The 22,230-nt window shown below is 43.6% G+C and overlaps 1 protein-coding gene across 1 annotated transcript in view; it reads left to right on the plus strand.

Annotated features, from left to right (window-relative positions):
• Nucleotides 1-22,230, plus strand: part of LOC311235030 (integrin alpha-3-like) — a gene marked incomplete at its 5' end in the record, with an annotated part of 68,498 nt that overhangs the window by 6,438 nt on the left and 39,830 nt on the right. The window contains 9 exon segments of the mRNA XM_084322342.1: nucleotides 1,312-1,439; nucleotides 4,967-5,049; nucleotides 6,932-7,007; nucleotides 7,010-7,180; nucleotides 8,691-8,786; nucleotides 11,910-12,114; nucleotides 17,353-17,546; nucleotides 19,973-20,061; nucleotides 20,556-20,692. Of these exon segments, the coding sequence (XP_084178468.1) occupies nucleotides 1,312-1,439; nucleotides 4,967-5,049; nucleotides 6,932-7,007; nucleotides 7,010-7,180; nucleotides 8,691-8,786; nucleotides 11,910-12,114; nucleotides 17,353-17,546; nucleotides 19,973-20,061; nucleotides 20,556-20,692 (1,179 nt within the window).

A 22,230-nucleotide genomic window follows, 5' to 3' on the forward strand; every position in this document is an offset into this window, starting at 1 on the left:
GAGTGATGGCAGTAGTTCCCTGGAGCTGAAATCACTGCTCTATCTGTCATATATCACTTTGAGACATTGTGTATTTTGTAATACTGAGTACCAATCATCCCCTCCTGGACTTCGACTGAACATTGTACTCAGACCATTAGGTTCTAGGGCGGCTGGACAACAATGATTGAGAAATGATCCACTTTTCTCCAATAGGAAAACCAACATCGTTCTATGTATGCAGTTCAAGTGGCTTCACTTAGATTTCTGACATGTTGATACAGACACCCTATTAAAGGAAAATGGCACCATTACGGGAAACACGCTTACTGTCTTCTCCAGAGTCAGACGAGAAGATAGATACCAATTTCCTCTCTGTGTGTTCAGTAGAAAGCCACAGGCCTGCAAGCTAGCCTAGCTTAGCTCAAATGAATGGGAGCGGATACGGACAGCTAGCCTAGCTTAGAACTCTGCTTCCATTAATTTGTGCTAAGCTAGGCTAGCTTGCAGCCGGATAGCTTTCTACTGAACGCACAGAGAGGAGACTGGTATCTATCTTCTTGTTTCTCTCTGGAGAAGACGGTAAAAACATTTCCCATAATATTGGTGTGTTCCTTTAAGCCTTGTATTGGCCTGTTGGATAACAATATTGGTTATTTCGAGCACTGGATCGTACTCTAACAATGTTGCTAGCAGGGTTCGCACAAGGTCCTTGAAGTGCTTAAGTGCTTGATTTAAAAAAAAAATCACAGCCTGGAATTCCTTGAAAACAGCAAAATTTTTAACAAGGTGCTTAAAAAGTCATTAAAATTCAAATCAACTATTCACATTGAAAGTTTTGTTCATCCACGATAAAATAATTTAAAGTGTAACTAATTGTCGGAAATTGGTTTTAAGCCATAAATATTGGATCGGATTTTTTTCTCTCTATAAAAACAGTATTTCAAAGTGAATTGGATCCTTTTAAATGCCCTTTTAAAATGAAAAAATAGTGCTTGGAAAAGTACTTGAAAGTCCTTGAATTTCATTTCGCAATATCTGTGGGAACCCTGTGCTAGGGGTGTTGTTGTTGACTGGCTTCTCCGACAGGGGTTTCCCCGGTTCTAGAGAGGCGGACGTATTGAAAGTGATGGGGTTGGGTTGGGTTTAGGTCAAACACTGAGTGAGAGGAGGCTTACTGTATGGTACTATTTTAAAAGACAGCCTGGATCACCTGTGTCATGTTATCTATCCTCCCGTACGTCAACTCTCTGTTGTATTGTCTAAGCCAGGCCCCAGAAAACGTCTGAGATATAATCTGATGATCTCCTCTGTGTGTGTGTGTGTCTCCAGACTGCTAGCGGGAGCACCCAAGGAGAAGGCCCTGGCGCTGAGGAACGTCAACGAGACGGGAGCCGTCTACTTCTGCCCCATCACCACGGAGACCAACGACTGCTCCAGGATGGACCTGGTTAGCTCGAGTAAGCGACCGCACAAAGCGCCAGAGAGCTCCGTCTCTCTCTCTCTCATTTGAATCTTGTTTATTCCGGTGTTTCGAATGACGAATGCAAATTGGGGGGGATAATTATAGTATGATAATCAAAGCGCTGCTGCACATGTCGGGGACAGGAGGCGTGTGTATCCCCTGGAGATATGGCTCAACCGTAGCTATGATATACAAAACCCCATGAATGGAATTTGTATAAAGTTATGCTATTATTATATGGTAAATGGACTGCATTATCCAAAGCGCTTAGCAACTCATGCTTCACATTCACCTATTCACTCACAGAGGCGACCACGCAAGGTGCCAACCTGCTCATCGGGAGCAGTTAGGGGGGTCAAGTGTCTTGCTCGAGGGCACTTCGACACGCTGCTCGATGGAGGAGCCGGAATTGAACCGGGAACCTTCTGATATTTAATCTGGAAGGATCATTGATAGCAACCTCTCATTTAAAATGACGTCGAGAAATACAATACATACAAATAAAAAATATAGAGAAACAGAAAGTCAATCAATTAAACATTTAAAATAATGAAATCCTGAATTTCCCCCAAGGGGATAAATAAAGGAATATCCTATCCTATCTTATCTTATCTTATCTTATCTTATCCTATCCTATCCTATCTTATCTTATCTTATCTTATCTTATCTTAAAAACAACTGCAGACTGTGGTGAAGTGGTTTGCTCTTAACAATTTAAACTGACCAAGAGATACTAATGAATTGAGTTTTAAAGTGCGTTGCAAAACATTCCATGTTTCTGGTCCACGGAAGCTAAAAGCAGATGTTCCTAATTCAGTACAAACTCTAGGAACCTTAAGTGTAAAAGCCAATCACCAGAGTGAGTGTGATAAGGTCCAGAGCTCCAATCCAGCAATGAAGTGATGTAGGGCGGGAGATCATCAATAATGGTTGTATACAGAAACAGATAATGCAAGTCACGTCTCTGCCAGAGAGGACCACCACGAGTGTTTCATAACGGCCGTTGTGTGGGCCAGTTTCGGGGCCGGTGCGTGGGCTGGTGCGTCTGAATGTCCCGGGCTGAATTTGTGTCCCAGTCCGCCCCTGACCACCAACCTTAGCATATATACAATGATGGGTACCATAACTGTCACCAGTGATGAATCTAAGGGAAGAATGATACAGAAGTTATTTATTTATTAGCATTTTTTTTTTTTACCTGTGTTGATGTTATGTGAAGTAGGCCTACTGCTGCAAGTTGCCCACATGAAACAAAAAAGGAAACTGACGACTTCTGCTGTAGGCAGAAAGAATGAACCACATTCTGACCTACATTTCATATCAAGATTATTGTAATCTTTTATCTTGTCTGACCAAAAGAGTCTACATATCAAATGCACGTCCACGGCTACCCCCCCCCCCCCCCCCCCCCCCCTTCTACCTACAGTACACCCATATCGGCTAAGTCTGAGCATGTGCAAACGTTTGTTGCGTCTACGCGATACGTTCTCTAGATAGGAGATAGGGGGCGACAGTGGCTCCTCCTGGCAGCGTGTCAACATGTCCTTGAGCAAAACACTCAACCCCTAAACTGCTCCCGATGAGCAGGTCGGCACCGTGCATGGTACAGTAAATGGTAAAATGTTGCATTTATATAGCAGCTTTTATCCAAATGATTACAATTTGTTCCTCACATTTCACCCGTTCACTCACACATTCACACACCGACGGCGGAGGCAACCATGCAAGGTGCCAACCTGCTCATCGGGAGCAGTTAGGGGTTAAGTGTCTTGCTCAAGGACACATCGACACACTGCCCGGGAGGAGTGGGAATCGAACCGGGAACCTTCCAACTATACCAGATGACCACTCTACCTCGGTTGAATGTGAGGCATAAGTTGGATAAAAAGCTGCTGTAGTTATTTTTTATTTTTCACTTTTTCTCCCATTTTCTATTTTTCTCCCATCCCAATTTCGTATCATCCAATTCTACCCTCCCCTGTCTCGAACGCTGTTTCTTGCCTCCCACAAGCCGGCTGCAATGTGGACTAAGTCATACATAGCACAAGTCCCCTCCGGTACTCGAGGTAACAGCAGTCGCATCTTTTCACCTGCGCAGCGCGATCTTTCAGCGTCAGGGGTCTGCGCTTTGGAGGGGCGCCGCCCCCCGTCGCTTCCTGATTCTACTGTGCAGGCGCACCAACCGACATGTAGGAGTCGCTGTCCACAACGCCCGATCCCCACCCATCAGTTTCCCACCCCCTAATACTGCCAATGTGTATTAGTACGGACGACCAGCTAAACTGAAAGCAATGTGGAGCGCTGGGCTCGAACAGGCAAACCCAGCGTCTCCAGTATTCGTGGTGAGCTCCTTGCCCACTGCACCACGTAGCCGCCCCTTGTAGTTATTATTATATACTTATTGTTTATGTGTCTTGTAAGCCCATATGGGCTGGGCATACACCTGTATGTAAGACACGAAAATAAAAAACATCAAATCAAATCAATATATAAAATGCAGTCCACTCACCGTTCCATTTAGGAAGAAACTCGTAGACGTCACAATCCACAATAGACGTAATATGTTTTGGAGACAGCGTTTTCCCCCCTTTGCTTTTCCCATTTTCTCTATATAGCTCAGTTTATGATTTTGTACAATAACGTGTTTTTGGAGACTAGATTTCTCCACTTTATCCGTTCTGCACTGCACCTGGGTCCAACGCACCTACCCGACTCGTAACAGATCCCCCCCCACCACCATATGGCCCCGCCCCGGAGCTGTACAGTGTCCCCTGGGGGCTGAAAGTAAGAACCATAACAAGAGATTGTTCTTCGCCACGTTTGATGTGGAGGCTGGCGTGGCTGCCGCTCTAAGTCACGGTGCAGACCTTGTGGTGAGCCGGCGCTGTTAAGCTTGATCTCCAGGTCGTCTGAAGCTGCGTAGGCGTTGCGCTTTTATCACCGCGCCGCACGTTAACTTTGAACCCCACCGTTACTTCGCAGAGCCGCCTGACGTGGCTGTGAGGACCGCGCTCACGGTGCTTCAGTATTTCTGAATGAACTGTACTCTGGAAATATTATTACTATAACATTATTATAAAAAAACATGTCATTGTCTGAGATTAACGTCATGCTCAAGTGGGTCGGGAAAACAAGGTTCAAAATCTCTCTCTCTCTGTCTGTCTTTCTGTCTTTGTCTTTCTCTCTCTCTCTCTCTCTGTCTGTGTGTCTCTCTCTCTCTCTCTGTCTGTGTCAAGTGTTCCTTTATTAATCCCCTTGTCATAGCAGCATGGGGGGGTTGCAGGTATGATAATAGCAGGTAGTAATAATAATAGAACATAGAACAAAGTGCAAGTAGTAATGATAATAGTGATAACAGTAGTGAACAATAGTGATGATGGTACACATGGTCCTAACCATAGTAACACACTGCGCCAGAGTCAATGATGTGTTTATTAGTGTTACTTATTAGTGTTTATTATTCTCTCTCTCTCTCTCTCTCCTCTCTCTCTCTCTCTCTCTCTCTCTCTCTCTCTCTCACAGCGGACTCCTCAGAGAGGGTGGAGGGCATGTGGCTGGGCGTGACGGTGGCCAGTCAGAGGGACAGTCCTGCGGGACGCGTGTTGGTGAGAGACGCCCCTGGTGCACCCTGCAGCTCACTGTGACACTGGGGCCCCTGGTGCACCCTGCAGCTCACTGTGACACTGGGGCCCTGCAGCTCACTGTGACACTGGGGCCCTGCAGCTCACTGTGACACTGGGGCCCTGCAGCTCACTGTGACACTGGGGCCCTGCAGCTCACTGTGACACTGGGGCCCTGCAGCTCACTGGACACTGGGGCCCTGCAGCTCACTGTGACACTGGGGCCCTGCAGCTCACTGTGACACTGGGGCCCTGCAGCTCACTGTGACACTGGGGCCCCTGGGTGCACCCTGCAGCTCACTGTGACACTGGGGCCTCGTGCTCTTAACCTTTCACTGCCACACTACAGAAGGTTAACCCTTTCACTGCGCCGATACAGAAGGTTAACCCTTTCACTGCCAAACGTCTGTAGTGTGATAGTAAAGGGTTAACCTTCTGTAGTGTGGTAGTGAAAGGGTTAATGATCACAGCATGGCAGAAATATGCGCAAATACAGTGTAATGCCACACGATGCTTAGAGATATACTGTCCACACTCTCACACACCACACACACACACACACACACACACACACACACACACACACACACACACACACACACACACACACACACACACACACTATAGTGCAGGAAGTACTGTACGTTTTTCCATATTCTCACAGTTTGAATGTTTACTGTAACAGCTAACAGTTATAGTATCTCTAAATAGTAGAAACGTTTGTTTAAAAAAGGCAGTTTGTGACACCTAGTTACCTGACTGCCAAGGTGTTCAAATGCAGCAACACTTTAGATTGGATTTTCTCTCTGAGACTTGAGGTTGAACTAGATTCAAGTAAGCATATTCTCTTCAAATATTTTCATTTCAATGTATGACACATCATTTGAAAGCTTACATTCTGTACTTTCATCATCTGTAAAAATCTGCAAAAATGACAGAGGGAGACTTGTGCCACGAGCTGCTGGGATCATTTATGTGAGAGCTGCTGCTGCTGCTTCTCTCTCTCCTCTCGCTCCTCTCTCTCCTTCTCTCCTCTCTTTCTTCTCTCCTCTCCTCTCGCTCCTCTCTTTCTTCTCTCTTCTTCTCTCCCTTCTCTCTCTCTCTTCTCTATTTCTTCTCTCGCTCCTCTCTCTCCTCTCTCTCTCCTCTCTCTCTTCGCTCTCTCTTCTCTCTCTTCTCTCTCCTCTCGCTCCTCTCTCTCCCTCTCTCTCTCTCTCCTCTCTCTTTCTACTCTCTCCTCTCTCTCCTCTCTTTCTTCTCTCTCTTTCTCTCTCTCTCCTCTCTCTCTATCTCTCTCATATTTCTCTCATCTCTCCCCCCCCCCCCCTCTCTCTCCTTCTCTCTCTCTCTCTTCGCTCTCTCTCTTCTCTCTCTTCTCTCTCCTCTCGCTCCTCTCTCTCCTCTCACTCCTCTCTCTCTCTCTCGCTCCTCTCTCTCTCCTCTCTCTTTCTACTCTCTCTCCTCTCTCTCTCCTTTCTTCTCTCTCTTTCTTCTCTCTCTCTATCTCTCTCATAGTTCTCTCATCTTCCCCCCCCCTCTCTCTCTCTCTCTCTCTCTTCTCTCTCTCTCCTCTCTCTCTCTCTCTCTTTCTCTCTCTCGGTCTCTCCTATTTCTTTCATCTCTCTCTCTCTCTCTCTCTCTCTCTCTCTCTCTCTCTCTCTCTCTCTATCTCTATCTCTCTCTCCTATTTCTCTCATCTCCCCCCCCTCTCTCTCTCTCTCTCTCTCGCTCCTCTCCCCCCCCCCTCTCTCTCTCTCTCCCCCCCTCTCTCTCTCTCTCTCTCTCTCTCTCTCCCCTCCCTCTCTCCCCCCCCCCCTCTCTCTCTCTCTAACCCTGCCTCGTCCCGTGTGTGTGTGTGTGCCCCCAGGCCTGCGGCCACCGCTACATGAAGATCTTCCAGGGCGGCCAGGAGGAGCAGTGGAAGATGGTGGGCAAGTGCTACATCAGGGCAACGACCTGACCTTCGACCCCGACGACGAGTGGCAGGACCACAACTACGAGGTGTGCAACCCCACCAGCGGCATGGAGCTGGAGGGCATGTGTAACATGGGCATCTCAGGCGGCCTGACGGACACCGACGTGTACATCGGCTCCACCGGGAGCTACCTGTGGCAAGGTGAACACAGACCACATGTATAGGGCTGTCACATTCATTTAGAATTTAATTTTGAATTTACTAGGGCTGACCCCTATTAGTCGATTAGTCGACTAATCGGTCGAAAGAGCCGTAGTCGACTGCCAACCTCTTAGTCGAATACAACACACACACAAAAAGATTATTAAATAATAATTTTTTTAATCATTCTTTCCAAAAGAAAAGAGGCCTAGAAGCGTGGCTAACGCTAATGGCGCGCATACCAGAGGCTAACTGCCTAAGAAAACAGGCACAGAGGCACTGAAAGAGGATTTCACCCATCTAATGAACACACTAGACTAGACAAATATCAAGATGTATCCATCAGTGGACCAATTGCATGCTTTTGCAGAGGACAAGAAGCCTTCAGTCGACTCCTTCAGACATTAAGCATCCCCCACAGCCCAAATGGAATGATACAAAAAAATATATATATATATTCTATATATATAATTTTTTTTGTCGACTAATAGTCGACTAACGGCAAATTTTGGCCAATCATAGTCGACTATCGAAATCCTTAGTCGGGGACAGCCCTAGAATTTACACGAGATTCGAATTTGAAGGGAGAAATTCGGAAAAAAAATACAAACAATTATAATAATAATTTCTTTTTTATCAAATCTTTTTTATTTTCCTTTTTTTCAAACAAACAAAACACATACAATACAATAATAATATTTTTTTTTAAATGTTACTCGAATTCGAACAAGTCTGCAACGGATATCGAATTAGATTTTTGTTAAAGTGACAGCCCTAATATATAACCCATATTTTTCTGAATATACCTGCATATATACTCTATATACTTGCTTGTACACCTGCACATAAAATGGGCGGCACGGTGGCTCAGTGGTTAGCACCGCTGCCTCACAGCAAGAATGTCCTGGGTTCGAACCCCAGCAGGGCGGCCTTTCTGTGTGGAGTTTGCGTGGGTTTCCTCCAGATACTCTGGTTTCCTCCCACACCATGAAGACATGCAGGGACTACAGATGAAAACTAGCTCATTTAGCTAGATCTGGCCCATGTACATTGATGTAGAAACTGAAGATGTTGATTAATGTGCACTGTCCCTGGGTAATAAATAAACTTTAACATAACCCATAGCTCTGTATGATAGCATGTACAATAATGCTGTATAACACACATATATATATATTTATTCCCACCGCATATCAACAGCAAAATTACCACATGGGTGTCATCATAACTCACTCTTCACTTTATTTGACAGACATGGATTAAGGACAAAAACCCAGTCCAAACGAGGCTTAAAATCACGTCATTTATGCCCACGGAGCTAAAAAAACCACCTTGTTTTGTGTTCTTCTTCTTCTTCTTCTTCTTCTTCTTCTTCTTCTTCTTCTTCTTCTTCTTCTTCTTCTTCTTCTTCTTCTTCTTCTTCTTCTTCTTCTTCTTCTTCTTCTTCTTCTTCTTCTTCTTCTTCTTCTTCTTCTTCTTCTTCTTCTCTTCTTCTTTCTCTTCTGCACAGGTAACGTCCACGTGACGTGGCGAGACCCGGAGCCTGGGAACGTGTGGGAGTACGTAAAGGACTTTGGACAGCTGAACAAGAGATACAGTTACATGGGTACGGACGGAGCTGCTGCCGCATAACTGTGTCGTATATAAATCCTTAACGCCTGTCAACACAGACGGCTACAGTATGTCGGCTCCGGTTCCTAACGCACACCTCGGTGTCACCACCACTGCAGGGACTTTTCAATCGCAAAATGCTTCAAGGAGAGAACTCACCCCCAGCAGCCATTAAACCAGCTGTGCTAATTACGTCAGCACGACTTTTCAATCGCAAAATGCTTCAAGGAGAGAACTCACCCCCAGCCAGCCATTAAACCAGCTGTGCTAATTACGTCAGCACAGCTGTGAATGGTAAATGGCTGCAGTTATATAACAGCTTTTATCCAAAGCGCTTTACAATTTGTTCTTCCTCACATTTTTTTACCCATTCACTCACACACTAAAAACCTCCGGATTACCAGACGACCGCTCTACCTCCTGAGCCACTACTGTCGCCCCTACGTCAGCACAGCTGTTTCAATAGACCTGTCTCAAACCCTGCCCCTTTTCTTGATCCTCCAATCACAGCTGTCGCTTACCTCGGACTTCCTCTTTGTACGAGGAAGTCCGAGGTAAGCGACAGCTGTGATTGGAGGATCAAGAAAAGAGGGCAGGGTTTTGAGACAGGTCCATTGTGAATCACGGGCAGCTGCCGTTTGTGTCTCTACACACTAAAAGATGCGTTGGGAGCTGGAGACGACATGTATTTAACATTTACATTCAGTCATTTAGCTGACGCTTTTATCCAAAGCGACTTACAAGTTGTGTACAACAAGTCACCTGGAAGGTACAACAACTCTGGCAGCTAAGGGTCAGTAAGATTGTTCATCAAACAGTGTTGAACTTGAGCGCTAAAGTCTTGAGTGCATAGTAGTATAGAAATATTAGCATAGTACTGTAGGTAGTAGTATGTATATATTAGCATAGTAGATAGTAGTATAGACTTAGTAGCATAGTAGGTAGTAGTATTATAGACATATCATAGCAGGTAGTAGTATAGACATAATAGCACAATAGGTAGTAATATAGGCATGGTAGATTCCTTAGTAGCAAAGTGCATGACTGTGGCGGAGACCCTGATCCACTCATTTGTCACCTCCCGGTTGGACTATTGTAATGGAGTCCTGTTCGGGGGACCCAGCAAAGCCCTGGACAGGCTCCAGTATGTCCAGAACTCAGCTGCCAGGGTTCTCACTCACACCAAGCCCTGGCAGCACATCACCCCCACCCTCATCCATCTCCACTGGCTTCCAGTCAGGTTCCGCATCACCTTCAAACTCCTGCTCCTCACCTACAAATCCCTCCATGCCCTCGCCCCCCGGTACCTGTCTGATCTCCTCCACCAGTACACTCCATCCCGGAACCTACGATCCTCTGATCTAGGTCTCCTCTCCATCCCTCGCACCAGGTTACGGACTTTTGGGGACAGAGCCTTCAGCGTGGCGTCCCCTACCCTCTGGAACTCTCTCCCCCCCGAAATCCGCAACGCCCCAACCCTGGACACCTTCAAATCCGCTCTAAAAACACACCTCTTCACCAAGGCTTTCCCCATCAGTTAGTTTTAGATTAAATTAGGTCCATTATCCCCTACTTTCCCTCATCCCCTCTTCCCCCTCCCCCCCTACTTTCCTTGCCCTATTTTTTGTCCTGATTGTAAAGCGACCTTGGGTTCTATGAAAGGCGCTATATAAATTTGATTTATTATTATTATTATTATTATTAGTAAAAGGTTAGTAGTCTTTTTTTTTTTTTTACTTTTCTTTTTACATGCAATTTAGTTGCAGTTGCGGGTTGCAGATGATGTAACAGGTTCCTTGTTCAGTTGCATGGGTGGGTGTGTTAAGCTATGCCATTCGGGTGCCCTATAGTTGCAACGTACAAGTTGCTCACGTAACACCAGCCTTCAGGCACAGGGAGACGTGGGGGGGGACTTGTGCCGCTCTCTCTGTCTCGCTTTAAAGCTTCCACGCTCTCTCTCTCTCTCTCTCTCAGAAAACCCATTCAGCCACTTCCCACTCAGGCCTGATAGAAATCTCTTTGAAAGTATGAATCGCGAGGGAGAAGCAGGAAGAGGAACGAGCTTACAGTGCTGTGAACTGTATGACCTTTGACCTTTTGTGTAAAAAGAGATTTAAAGCCGTACTACCGCACTGTACGTCCCGTAACACTTTTACTATGTCGGGGAGGGTTCCGCACTGGGTAGTGGCTCCGGAGGTAGAATGGTCGTCTGGTAATCGAGTTCAAGTTCAAGTTTGTTTATTAGTTGTAGGGCTGACCCCTCTTAATCGATTAGTCGACTAATCGGTCGAAAGGAGCCGTAGTCGACTGGCCAACCTCTTAGTCGAATATAATAAAAAAAAATATATATATAAAAAAAAATATTTATTATAATTTTTTGTATCATTCTTTCCAAAAGAAAAGAGGCCTAGAAGCGTGGCTAACGCTAATGGCACGCATACCAGAGGCTAACTGGCTACGAAAACAGGCACAGAGGCACTGAAAGAGGATTTCACCTGTCTAATGAACACACTAGACTAGACAAATATCGAGATGTATCCATCAGTGGACCAATTGCATGCTTTTGCAGAGAACAAGAAGCCTTCAGTCGACTCCTTCAGACATTAAGCACCCCCCACAGCCCAAATGGAATAAAAATAAATAAATAAAAAATACAAAAAAAATTATTTTGGCCAATCCTAGTCGACCATCCAAATCCTTAGTCGGGGACAGCCCTAATTAGTTGTCACAATAAAATACATGTACTTTACAGTGAAATGCTTGGTTCTGTATGAGCCCCTGAGAGTGTGCTTCATACAGTAAAAAAGTAAGTAAAAAAGTAAGTAAAAGAAGAATATACAATACAATATACAATCTACAGTACAGCCTAGATACAATCTAAGTACAGTGAGTACAAATGTGTAAACAGTGAGGTACAATTGCAGACAATGAGGTACAAAACTTTAAGTTTAACTTTAACTTTAATCAGAAGGTTCCCGGTTTGATGTCATGTCAAAGTGTCCTTGAGCAAAGACACTTAACCCCTAACTGCTCCCGATGAGCAGGTCGGCACCTTGCACGGTCGCCTCCGCCCGCCGTCGGTGTGTGAATGAACGCCGTCCATGTTTACCGTCCGCAGGTTATTCGGTCCTGGAGGAGAAGAGGCTGCTGAGCCAGGAGGAGGACACGGTGGTGACGGGGTCTCCCAGGGACGAGTCCAAGGGCTCGGTGCGGCTGGGCACCAAGGGCAACAGCGTCATCGTCACGGACCTCATCCTGCCCGGCGTGCAGGTGGGCTCGTACTTCGGCGGCAGCGTCGCCGCCACCGACCTCAACAACGACAAGTACGTACTTTTTAAATGTTGTCAACCCTTTGACCTTTTGACCTTTACTTCAACTTGTGAGACACCGAGGTGTGACCCTTGTTTACAGCGACTGCGAACTTACTAAACAAAGACACGATTTATCAGCAATCACATACATAATTATAAGCAATAAACAATAACAAATCAGCTAAGACGCTTACAAGTCGACACACAGAGCAGTCTGTCTGGTAATCCGGAGGTTCCCGGTTTGATTCCCGCTCCTCCCGTGTCGAGCTGTCCTTGAGCAAGACACTTAACCCCTAAGTGCTCCCGATGAGCAGGTTGGGCACCTTGCATGGTCGCCTCCGCCGTCGGTGTGTGAATGTGTGAGTGAATGTGTGAGTGAATGTGTGAGTGAATGTGTGAGTGAATGTGTGAGTGAATGTGTGAGTGAACGGGTGAAAATGTGAGGAACAAATTGTAAAGCGCTTTGGATAAAAGCTGTTGTATATAAATGCCGCCATTTACCATTTACACACAGTGGTTGGAGATCCTACTTCTCTAGATGCAGATGTCAGTGCCGTGAGGTGTGGTCCCGCTCCATAGAGCCGGTCTGGTTATTACCAGATGGAACCGGTTCAGTGCCGAAGCAAAAGGAAAACGTGAAACACTGAAAAGCCAATTAGCGATTAGCAAGTGTTCCTTCATGGCTTCGCTCTCCGCTCATAATGAATGAGTGTTGTGAGGGCGGCCGGGTAGCACAGCGGACTAAGCGTCTGTCTACCACTGCAGAGACACTGGTATCGAATCCGGCTGTCAGCACTGCAGTGCCTCCGGCTTGGGCCGGCCGTCATACTGGCTCAATTGGCAGAGTCAGCGGGAGGGAAGCCGGTGGGTGGGTCTGGGTCGTTGTAAACAGCGACTCCTACAGATCGGTCAGGGCGCCTGCACAGCGAGGGAGGGAAATGGTGAAGGTAGTGTGACCTCCCACGCGTTACACTTCACCAATGAGAGTCCTCGCTGCCGGGTGAAAAGAGGCTGCTGGCTGTCTCCTATGCATCGGAGGAAGCATGTGATAGACTTCAGGGCTCCCTAGACCGACCAGTGGGGGGCACATGTGCGCAACGACCAGGAAGGGGAAGGGGGAATTGGCATAACGACAAAATTGGGATGGGAGGAAAAATACAGGAAATAGGAGGGAAAAAAAATGGATAAAAAGAATTAATGAGTGTTGTGAAAAAAAATCTAAAAAAAACATCTATTTTTCTTGTCGCTGGTCAATAATTCCACATTAAAGTTGATCCACACTGTGTATGAATACTGTAACTATATGATGAGTCTATATCCCACGGACTGAAACGGTCTGTTCAGGGCAGTGATTTGCGTTTTTGCGTAGGGGGCAGGTCGAAGGGCTCGAGTTACAGTCTGCGCGCTGTGACATAACCCTTATCTGCACGGATCTACATGTGAATAGGCTGCGGGTGACTGACAGGAGATCAGAGGAGCTCGGGACAATGGGCGTAGAATGCATAGGGACGGAGTGGGTGTACAGGCTGGAGGTCAGCCCCGCCGAGCAGAGACACCTGCCCACTGCCTGCCTGCGTATCACTGACGTCTGTCGTTCATAATCTATGTTGTTGGCCTTGTTTCTTTTGTTATGGTATTTTTTGTTGTTGTTTTGTATATGTGTAATATGGACCTTGAGTCTGAAATAAAGTCTTCATCATCATCATCATTCTACTGTCATCGGGGTGTGTTCCTCCGTACAAAAATCTTTATTATCAAAATATTTTGACACGTTGACATTTCCCATTGTCAATCTGGAACATAACCCCAATGACAAGGGGGGGAGGGGCTTGTTTTGCCAAAAAAAAATAAGCATAGAAATCACTTCAGTCGGATTTTAAAGGAACACGCCAACATTATGGGAAATGCGCTATAGCCTAGCTCGTTTTTGGCCAACAGCTACGCTAGTGGTCCGTATCCTCATTCATTCATTTGTGCTAAGCTAGGCTAGCTTGCAGCCGGATAGCTTTCTACTGAAATTGGTATCTGCCCGTATCTTCTTGTCTGACTGGTGAGACGTCTAACGCTCTGCTGCTCTGTAGCTACGACCTGTACACCGCTGTGTGGACAATGCGCGGCTGTGTGATGCAACGCCCGAGTTGCGATGAAAAGAGAAGAGAGAGGCCGTCGGCTCCCGTCAGTGGCGCAGATAAGCTGTCAGTCATGACATCACGGCGAAGGCACGTCTGCTTCCCTCCAATGAAAAACCTTATCGGGCGAACGCTTCGTCTCACGTCGTCGTCTCGAAATGGGCGAGATAGTGTTCAAGAGCTGTGTGATGGATGTGCAGAGAGCAGACAGGGTGACTGCAGGGTAGAAGTGCATCAGCGGCTCTTGGTTGTACATCCTCTCTGCCAGAGCTTCTGGATGATTGTGTTGACAGTGGGGCTCCCTCCCTCCTTCCCTCCCTCCCTCCCTCCCTCCCTCCCTCCCTCCCTCCCTCCCTCCCTCCCTCCCTCCCTCCCGCCTGGGGTCCTGGGAGATTGTAGATCCATCCCAGAAACCAGAAGGATTCCACAGCCGACAGGGTTGTGAACAACAGGTCAGCAGGAGAGGTGCCTCTCTGGCAGCTAAGGGCCGGTGGTGATGTTGGTCAAACAAGTGTCGACGAACAAGTGTTACATTCTGAGTAGTAGATTCGCATAGTAGATATTAGTATAGGCATTAGGGCTGTCCCCGACTAAGGATTTGGATAGTCGACTTTGATTGGCCGAAATTAGCCGATAGTCGACTATTAGTCGAATATGAAAAAAAAAATTTAAAAAGAAGTATTTTAAAATATCTTTTTTTTTTATCATTCCATTTGGGCTGTGGGGGTGCTTAATGTCTGAAGGAGTCAACTGAAGGCTTCTTGTCCTCTGCAAACTAGCCTCTGGTATGCGTGCCATTAGCGTTAGCCACGCTTCTATGCCTCTTTTCTTTAGGAAATAATGATTAAAAAAAATTATACATTTATTTTATTTTATTATTATATATATTTTTTCATTCAACTAAGAGGTTGGCAGTCTACTACGGCTCCAGCCCTAGTAGATAGTGGTATAGACTATTAGCATGGTAGATAGTAGTATAGACTATTAGCATGGTAGATAGTAGTATAGACTATTAGCATAGTAGGTAGTAGTATAGACTATTAGCATAGTAGATAGTAGTATAGACATATTAGCATAGTAGATAGTAGTATAGACATATTAGCATAGTAGGTAGTAGTATAGACATATTAGCATAGTAGATAGTAGTATAGACTATTAGCATAGTAGATAGTAGTATAGACTATTAGCAGAGTAGATAGTAGCATAGACTATTAGCATAGTAGATAGTAGTATAGACTATTAGCATAGTAGATAGTAGTATAGACTATTAGCATAGTAGATAGTAGTATAGACTATTAGCAGAGTAGATAGTAGCATAGACTATTAGCATAGTAGATAGTAGTATAGACTATTAGCATAGTAGATAGTAGTATAGACTATTAGCATGGTAGATAGTAGTATAGACTATTAGCAGAGTAGATAGTAGCATAGACTTAGCATAGTAGATAGTAGTATAGACTATTAGCATAGTAGATAGTAGTATAGACTATTAGCATAGTAGATAGTAGTATAGACATATTATCATAGTAGGTAGTAGTATAGACATATTAGCATAGTAGATAGTAGTATAGACATATTAGCATAGTAGATAGTAGTATAGACATATTAGCATGGTAGATAGTAGTATAGACATATTAGCATGGTAGATAGTAAAGATTTTACTCAGTTTGAGTCAAATTTACTCTGCGAAATTTACTGTGTAGTAAAGACATATTAGCAGAGTAGATAGTAGTATAGACATATTAACATGATAAGTAATAGTATAAGTATAGTAGCATAGTAGGTAGTAGTATAGACATATTAGCATAGTAGTATAGACATATTAGCATAGTAGATAATAGTATAGACATATTAGCATGATAAGTAGTAGTATAAGTATAGTAGCATAGTAGGTAGTAGTATAGACATATTAGCATAGTAGATAATAGTATAGACATATTAGCATGATTAGTAAAAGTATAGTAGCATAGTAGTAGGGTACAAAATAGTAAAAAGGCCGTAAGAAGGTTATGTTTTTTTTTCTGAGGTGGAAACATTGTGGTATGATAGAACGTTTGTTGGCCACTTCGACAAAGATGGTATTGTCTGGTGTGTGTGCGTGTGTGTGTGCGTGTGTGTGTACTAGGGGTGGGACGATACGAGTAACTCATGATATGATACTGTGACGATATTTGGCCCTCTATAACAATAATATCACGATATACGATATCTGCCATAATCAATATATTGTAAGAAATGTCATCTACGATACATGACGATATCTGTGTAACTGAAGAAGAAAGAATACCCATAAAAAGGCAACAAGCAGGAATGATGTATTTATTCACAGAATCGACGTGAGAGCTGATCAGATTCTTTAGTGTGCATCACAAACTGACCAATTGCACCTGAAACAATGTACAACTAATTGCATAGTGCCTCTTTAACACACACTGGCCACAACTTGATTATTATTAACTATTAATTATGTCCCCAATGGAAAACTCTGCAATACAAATATATATACGTCATCTGTTTTATCGAATAAGATAACATTTTCAGTCTGTTCACCTCATTCCAACCATTTGTATTGCAGTAAAATGGGATTGTCGAGCAAAAATATTAAAATGTATTAATTAATTAATTAATTTAAAAAATATCGATACTTACCGTCACTGTATCGCTATAATATTGAATATAGGGCGTGCAGTGGCTCAGGATGTAGAGCAGTCGTCTGGTGTGCGGAAGGCTCCCGGTTCTATTCCCGCTCCTCCCGGGCAGCGTGCCGAAGTGTCCATGAGCAAGACACTTAACCCCCAAACTGCTCCCGATGAGCAGGTTGGCACCTTGCATGGTCGCCTCCGCCGTCGGTGTGTGAATGAATGGGTCAAATGTGAGGAACAAAATTGTGAAGCGCTTTGGATAAAAGCTGTTGTATATAAATGCACCGTTTACTATGTCGGCACCCAAAATATTTAGATATGCTGTATCGATTTCCCCCCCACTCCAAGTGTGTGCATTCATGTGTGTATGCATTCATTAATGTATGTGTCTGTCTGTCTGTCTGTCTGTCTGTCTGTCTGTCTGTCTGTCTGTCTGTCTGTCTGTCTGTCTGTCTGTGTGTTCGCTTGGCTCGCCCCAGCTGGAATGACCTGATCGTCGGCGCTCCGTTCTACTTCGACCGCATGAAGGAGCAGGGCGGCGCCGTCTACATCTTCATGAACGAGAACGGATCCTTCCAGAAGAAGGCCAGCCTGGTGCTGAACGGACCCGTGGGCTCGGCGTTCGGCATCGCCGTGGCCGCCATCGGGGACGTCAACCAGGACGGGTTCCAAGGTACGGACTCCACGCTCCACCAGGCCGCTGGCCAGTACCACTCACTACTAGGGATGTCCGATATTATCGGCCTACCGATATTATTGGCCGGTATTGGCATTCAAATGTAATGTCGGAACTTATCGGTATCGGTTTTGTTTACATTTATTTAACCTTTATTTACCCAGGCAAGCAACTAAGAACACATTCTTATTTTATTTATTGTCAAAAGTATGCAAAATGTTGTGTTAATTCCACAACAAGAGATATGTAATGTTAATTACCTGAAATTATTCAGTTTTTTTGGGGGGGGGGGACCCCGCATACAGTATATCGGTATCGGTTGATATCGGTATCGGAAATTAAGAGTTGGACAATATCGGTATATTGGATATCGGTAAAAAAGCCAATATCGAACATCCCTACTTACTACCATAGTGTCTTTATACCTGTATCACTGTACATATTTACTTTACTACATAGACACAGTAGTAAAGAAGGCGAAACAGCGCCTCTACCACCTGAGACAGTTAAGGAAGTTCAGAGTATCGGGGAAGATACTCCAGTCCTTCTACTCAGGAGCTGTAGAGAGCATCTTGACCGGAAACATCACTGCCTGGTATGGAAACAGCACGGCACAAGACAAGAAGGCCCTACAGAGAGTGGTGCGCTCAGCCGAGCGTACCACGGGTATTGCACTACCTCCCCTGCAGGTTCTATACAACAAGAGGTGCACATCCAGAGCCTGCAGGATAATGAAAGACCCTCACCACCCCAATAACAGCCTGTTCCAGCTGCTGAGGTCAGGCAGACGCCTGCGAACCCCAGCTACTAGGACAGAGCGGCTTAGGCTCAGCTTCTTCCCCCAGGCCATCAGAGCCCTGAACAATGAACATTGAGTGCCACAGAACACTGAACTATCCACACACAAACACACACGACACGCACGCTGTGCACGCTCACACACTAGCAGCCACTTAACACTTTAACATGAGCGGGCACACACTCATGCCGCACACTTATGGCCAAAAGGTAAGGCCACTTTAAATTAGAATAACAGGAACAGTGTATTGCACTACCAAAGCTACCTAGCATGTCCTATATGCTCTGTAAATAACTATGTACAGATACCGAGATGTCACACCATGTTACCTGTTACCTGTTTATTGCACAATGTTGTTTTTTATTGGATTCTATTATATGTTGTAACACTGTATTGCACATCGTTGCGGGCAAGACCACCCGCATTTCATTGTATACTTGTATGCCGTGACAATTAAAACTCTTGACTTGACTTGACTTGACTATTAATACTACCAATACGACTTACTACCATAGTGTCTTTATACCTGTATCACTGTACATATTAATACTACCAGTATGACTTACTACCATAGTGTCTTTATACCTGTATCACTGTACATATTATTATTACTACCAGTACGACTTACTACCATAGTGTCTTTATACCTGTATCACTGTACATATTATTAATACTACCAGTATGACTTACTACCATAGTGTCTTTATACCTGTATCACTGTACATATTATTAATACTACCAGTATGACTTACTACCATAGTGTCTTTATACCTGTATCACTGTACATATTAATACTACCAGTACGACTCACTACCATAGTGTCTTTATACCTGTATCACTGTACATATTAATACTCCCAGTACGACTTACTACCATAGTGTCTTTATACCTGTATCACTGTACATATTATTAATACTACCAGTATGACTTACTACCATAGTGTCTTTATACCTGTATCACTGTACATATTAATACTACCAGTACGACTCACTACCATAGTGTCTTTATACCTGTATCACTGTACATATTAATACTCCCAGTACGACTTACTACCATAGTGTCTTTATACCTGTATCACTGTACATATTAATACTACCAGTATGACTTACTACCATCGTGTCTTTATACCTGTATCACTGTTTATATTAATACTATATCTATATCTGTACATATCTCTTACCTACTCTTACTAGTTACACTGCTGGCCAGTATGACTTGCTACCATAGTGTCTTTATACCTGTATCACTGTACATATTAATACCACAACTCTGTACATACATCTGATTAGCACTATTACTCAGTAGTACTAATTCATATAGTTTATACCCAGTTTAATCACCAGTACATTGTATATTACTATCACACTTTACTGTTACATTTGCACTTTGGTTGGATGCCAAACTTCTTCAGATCAGAACAATTAATCTGACAATACATCTGATTAGCACAAAATTTTACTCAGTAGTGCTAATCTTTATTCTTTACCCAGTTTAATCACCTGTACATTGTATATTACACTCTGGTTGGATGCCAAACTTATTTTCGTTGTACTGTACTTGTGCTGTATGATGACAATACATTTTAATCTTAATGTAATCTAATCTAATCCGATGTCTTCTGCAGACATCGCGGTCGGGGCTCCGTTCCACGGCACGGGGAAGGTCTACATCTGGATGGGAAGCAAGAAGGGAGTGTCTGAGGAACCCAGCCAGGTAACAACCTCATCCCATAATAATCATAATGATCACAACTACCTGGCTGCCTCATACTATAGTCTACCCATACAACTCTGTATGATAGCATGTACAATAGTGCTGTATATACTGTATATATATATACATATTTATATATTTACTGCATATATACATGTCTGAGACTATACCTGAATATAATCCTTCTATATACCTACTTATCCACCTGCATATACATTACATTATAACCCATATAACTGTATGATAGCATGTACAATAATGCTGTATATATTTATTCTTACCATATATATATATATATATATATATATATATATATATATATATATATATATATGTTTGCACTCTGGTTGGATGCCAAACCTCTTTTCGTTGTACTGTACTTGTGCCGTGTATCATAACAATACATTTGAATGTAATCTGAATCTAATTCAGAACGGTCCCATCTTCATGATGTTTTATTTTTTTCTCCTGTGTGACTTTGTCGCCCTCTGCAGGTAATCGAGGGTAAGTCGGTGGGGAACGGAGGGTTCCAGACCTTCGGCTACTCCATCAGTGGGGGGATAGACATGGACGAGAACAGATACCCTGACATCCTGGTGGGGTCCCTGGACGACCGCATCGCCCTGCTCAGGTACGAGGTCCTTATGAATTATAATAATAATAAACTTTGGTTGTATAGCACCTTTCATGCAAGAATTGCAGCTCAAAGTGCTTCACAGCAGCAAAAAAAAAGACTAAAATAAAATGAGCACAAAATTGCCAGATCCAGAGCAATGCGTGAAGTGCAGACATAAGATAAGTATAAAACGAGCATCAAAAATAGAACATTAAATCACGTAGTTCTTTAACATCCCAATAGGCCTCTTTGTTTACGGTTTGAAAGAGCAAAATAGTGCAATAGTGTGCAGTGCAATAAAATAGTTAGTCAAATAAAATAGAATAGACAGAATGATAAAAGGGTGAAATAGAATAGACAGTGCAATAAGATCGTTAGACAATAAATCAATAAAATAAAATAGCCCTTATTTACAATACAATAATCACGGTGTCGATGCAGTGAGTCTAGGCGGCACAGTGCACAATACATAAGGTAGTAAGATAGAATTAGCATAGAACTGACACGTGAATTTGACAGGAAGTGCATACAAATAGAATGCAGAATAAGAATAGTGCAGCCAAAATACTGATCATTTGTGTCTTACCATTTGAAGAGAATCACTCACAGTGAAACAGAACGTGTCCAATTCATATTTCATAACTTTCATAAAATTATGAATATAATAATAATAATAATAATAATAATAATAATAATAATAATAATAATAATAATAATAATAATAATAATAATAATAATAATAATAATAATAATAGAATGGCAGTATATTCTATTGATAATAGTATACATGGTGGTCTACACAGTAGTAGCACACTGCGCCAGAGTCCATGCGGTGAGATTCTGTTGACAGAAACATGATTCCCTTGTATAAATGTGTAGAGGTGGTAACAGCACTATGCTTGGGCAATTCTTCAGAAGTTTCGGTTCATGTATTTCACTTGGAGGAAAACCTAAGTGGCATAAATGAAAGTACACAAGCCTTTTGATGTATGTAATGCACAAGGTCCTTGAAGTGCTCAAGGCCTGGAATTCCTTGAAAACAGCCACTTTTTTAACCAGGGTCTTAAAAAGTCCTTGAAATTCAAATCAACCATTTGCATTGAATGTTTTGTTCATCCATGATCAAATTGTTCTGAATCAAGATATCGTTTTTTTTTGTTCTGTTTTAACACTTTAACCGCCGAAAATATTTCAAAAATCTGTCATCGAAATCATATTTCCTTTCCGGGGCCCTGAGACACAAGTGTGATCTCCTCTCAACTCTCTAGCGGTTCAAGAGCGCCATCTGGTGGCCGATCGGCAGATCGCCAACCGGATATTAACCTTTGAACCAGTAGTACTCATGCAAATGTGGTCCGGCCACTCTCTATAGCTCCCGCGACTCCATCTTGAAACACTGGATAATAGATCGCTCGCCCTAACTCAATAAACAACGTTATTTGGACGTATATACTATTATACAACCTGGAAATGGATCGGGCATTTCTACATCCCATAATCGAAAACGGTCTACTCCACGCTGATCGTCCAACGGTGCGAGGAACATACGGTAA

The sequence above is a fragment of the Notolepis coatsorum genome (assembly GCF_963971535.1).
Source record: "Notolepis coatsorum genome assembly, chromosome: 10".
Classification (NCBI taxonomy): Eukaryota; Metazoa; Chordata; class Actinopteri; order Aulopiformes; family Paralepididae; genus Notolepis; species Notolepis coatsorum.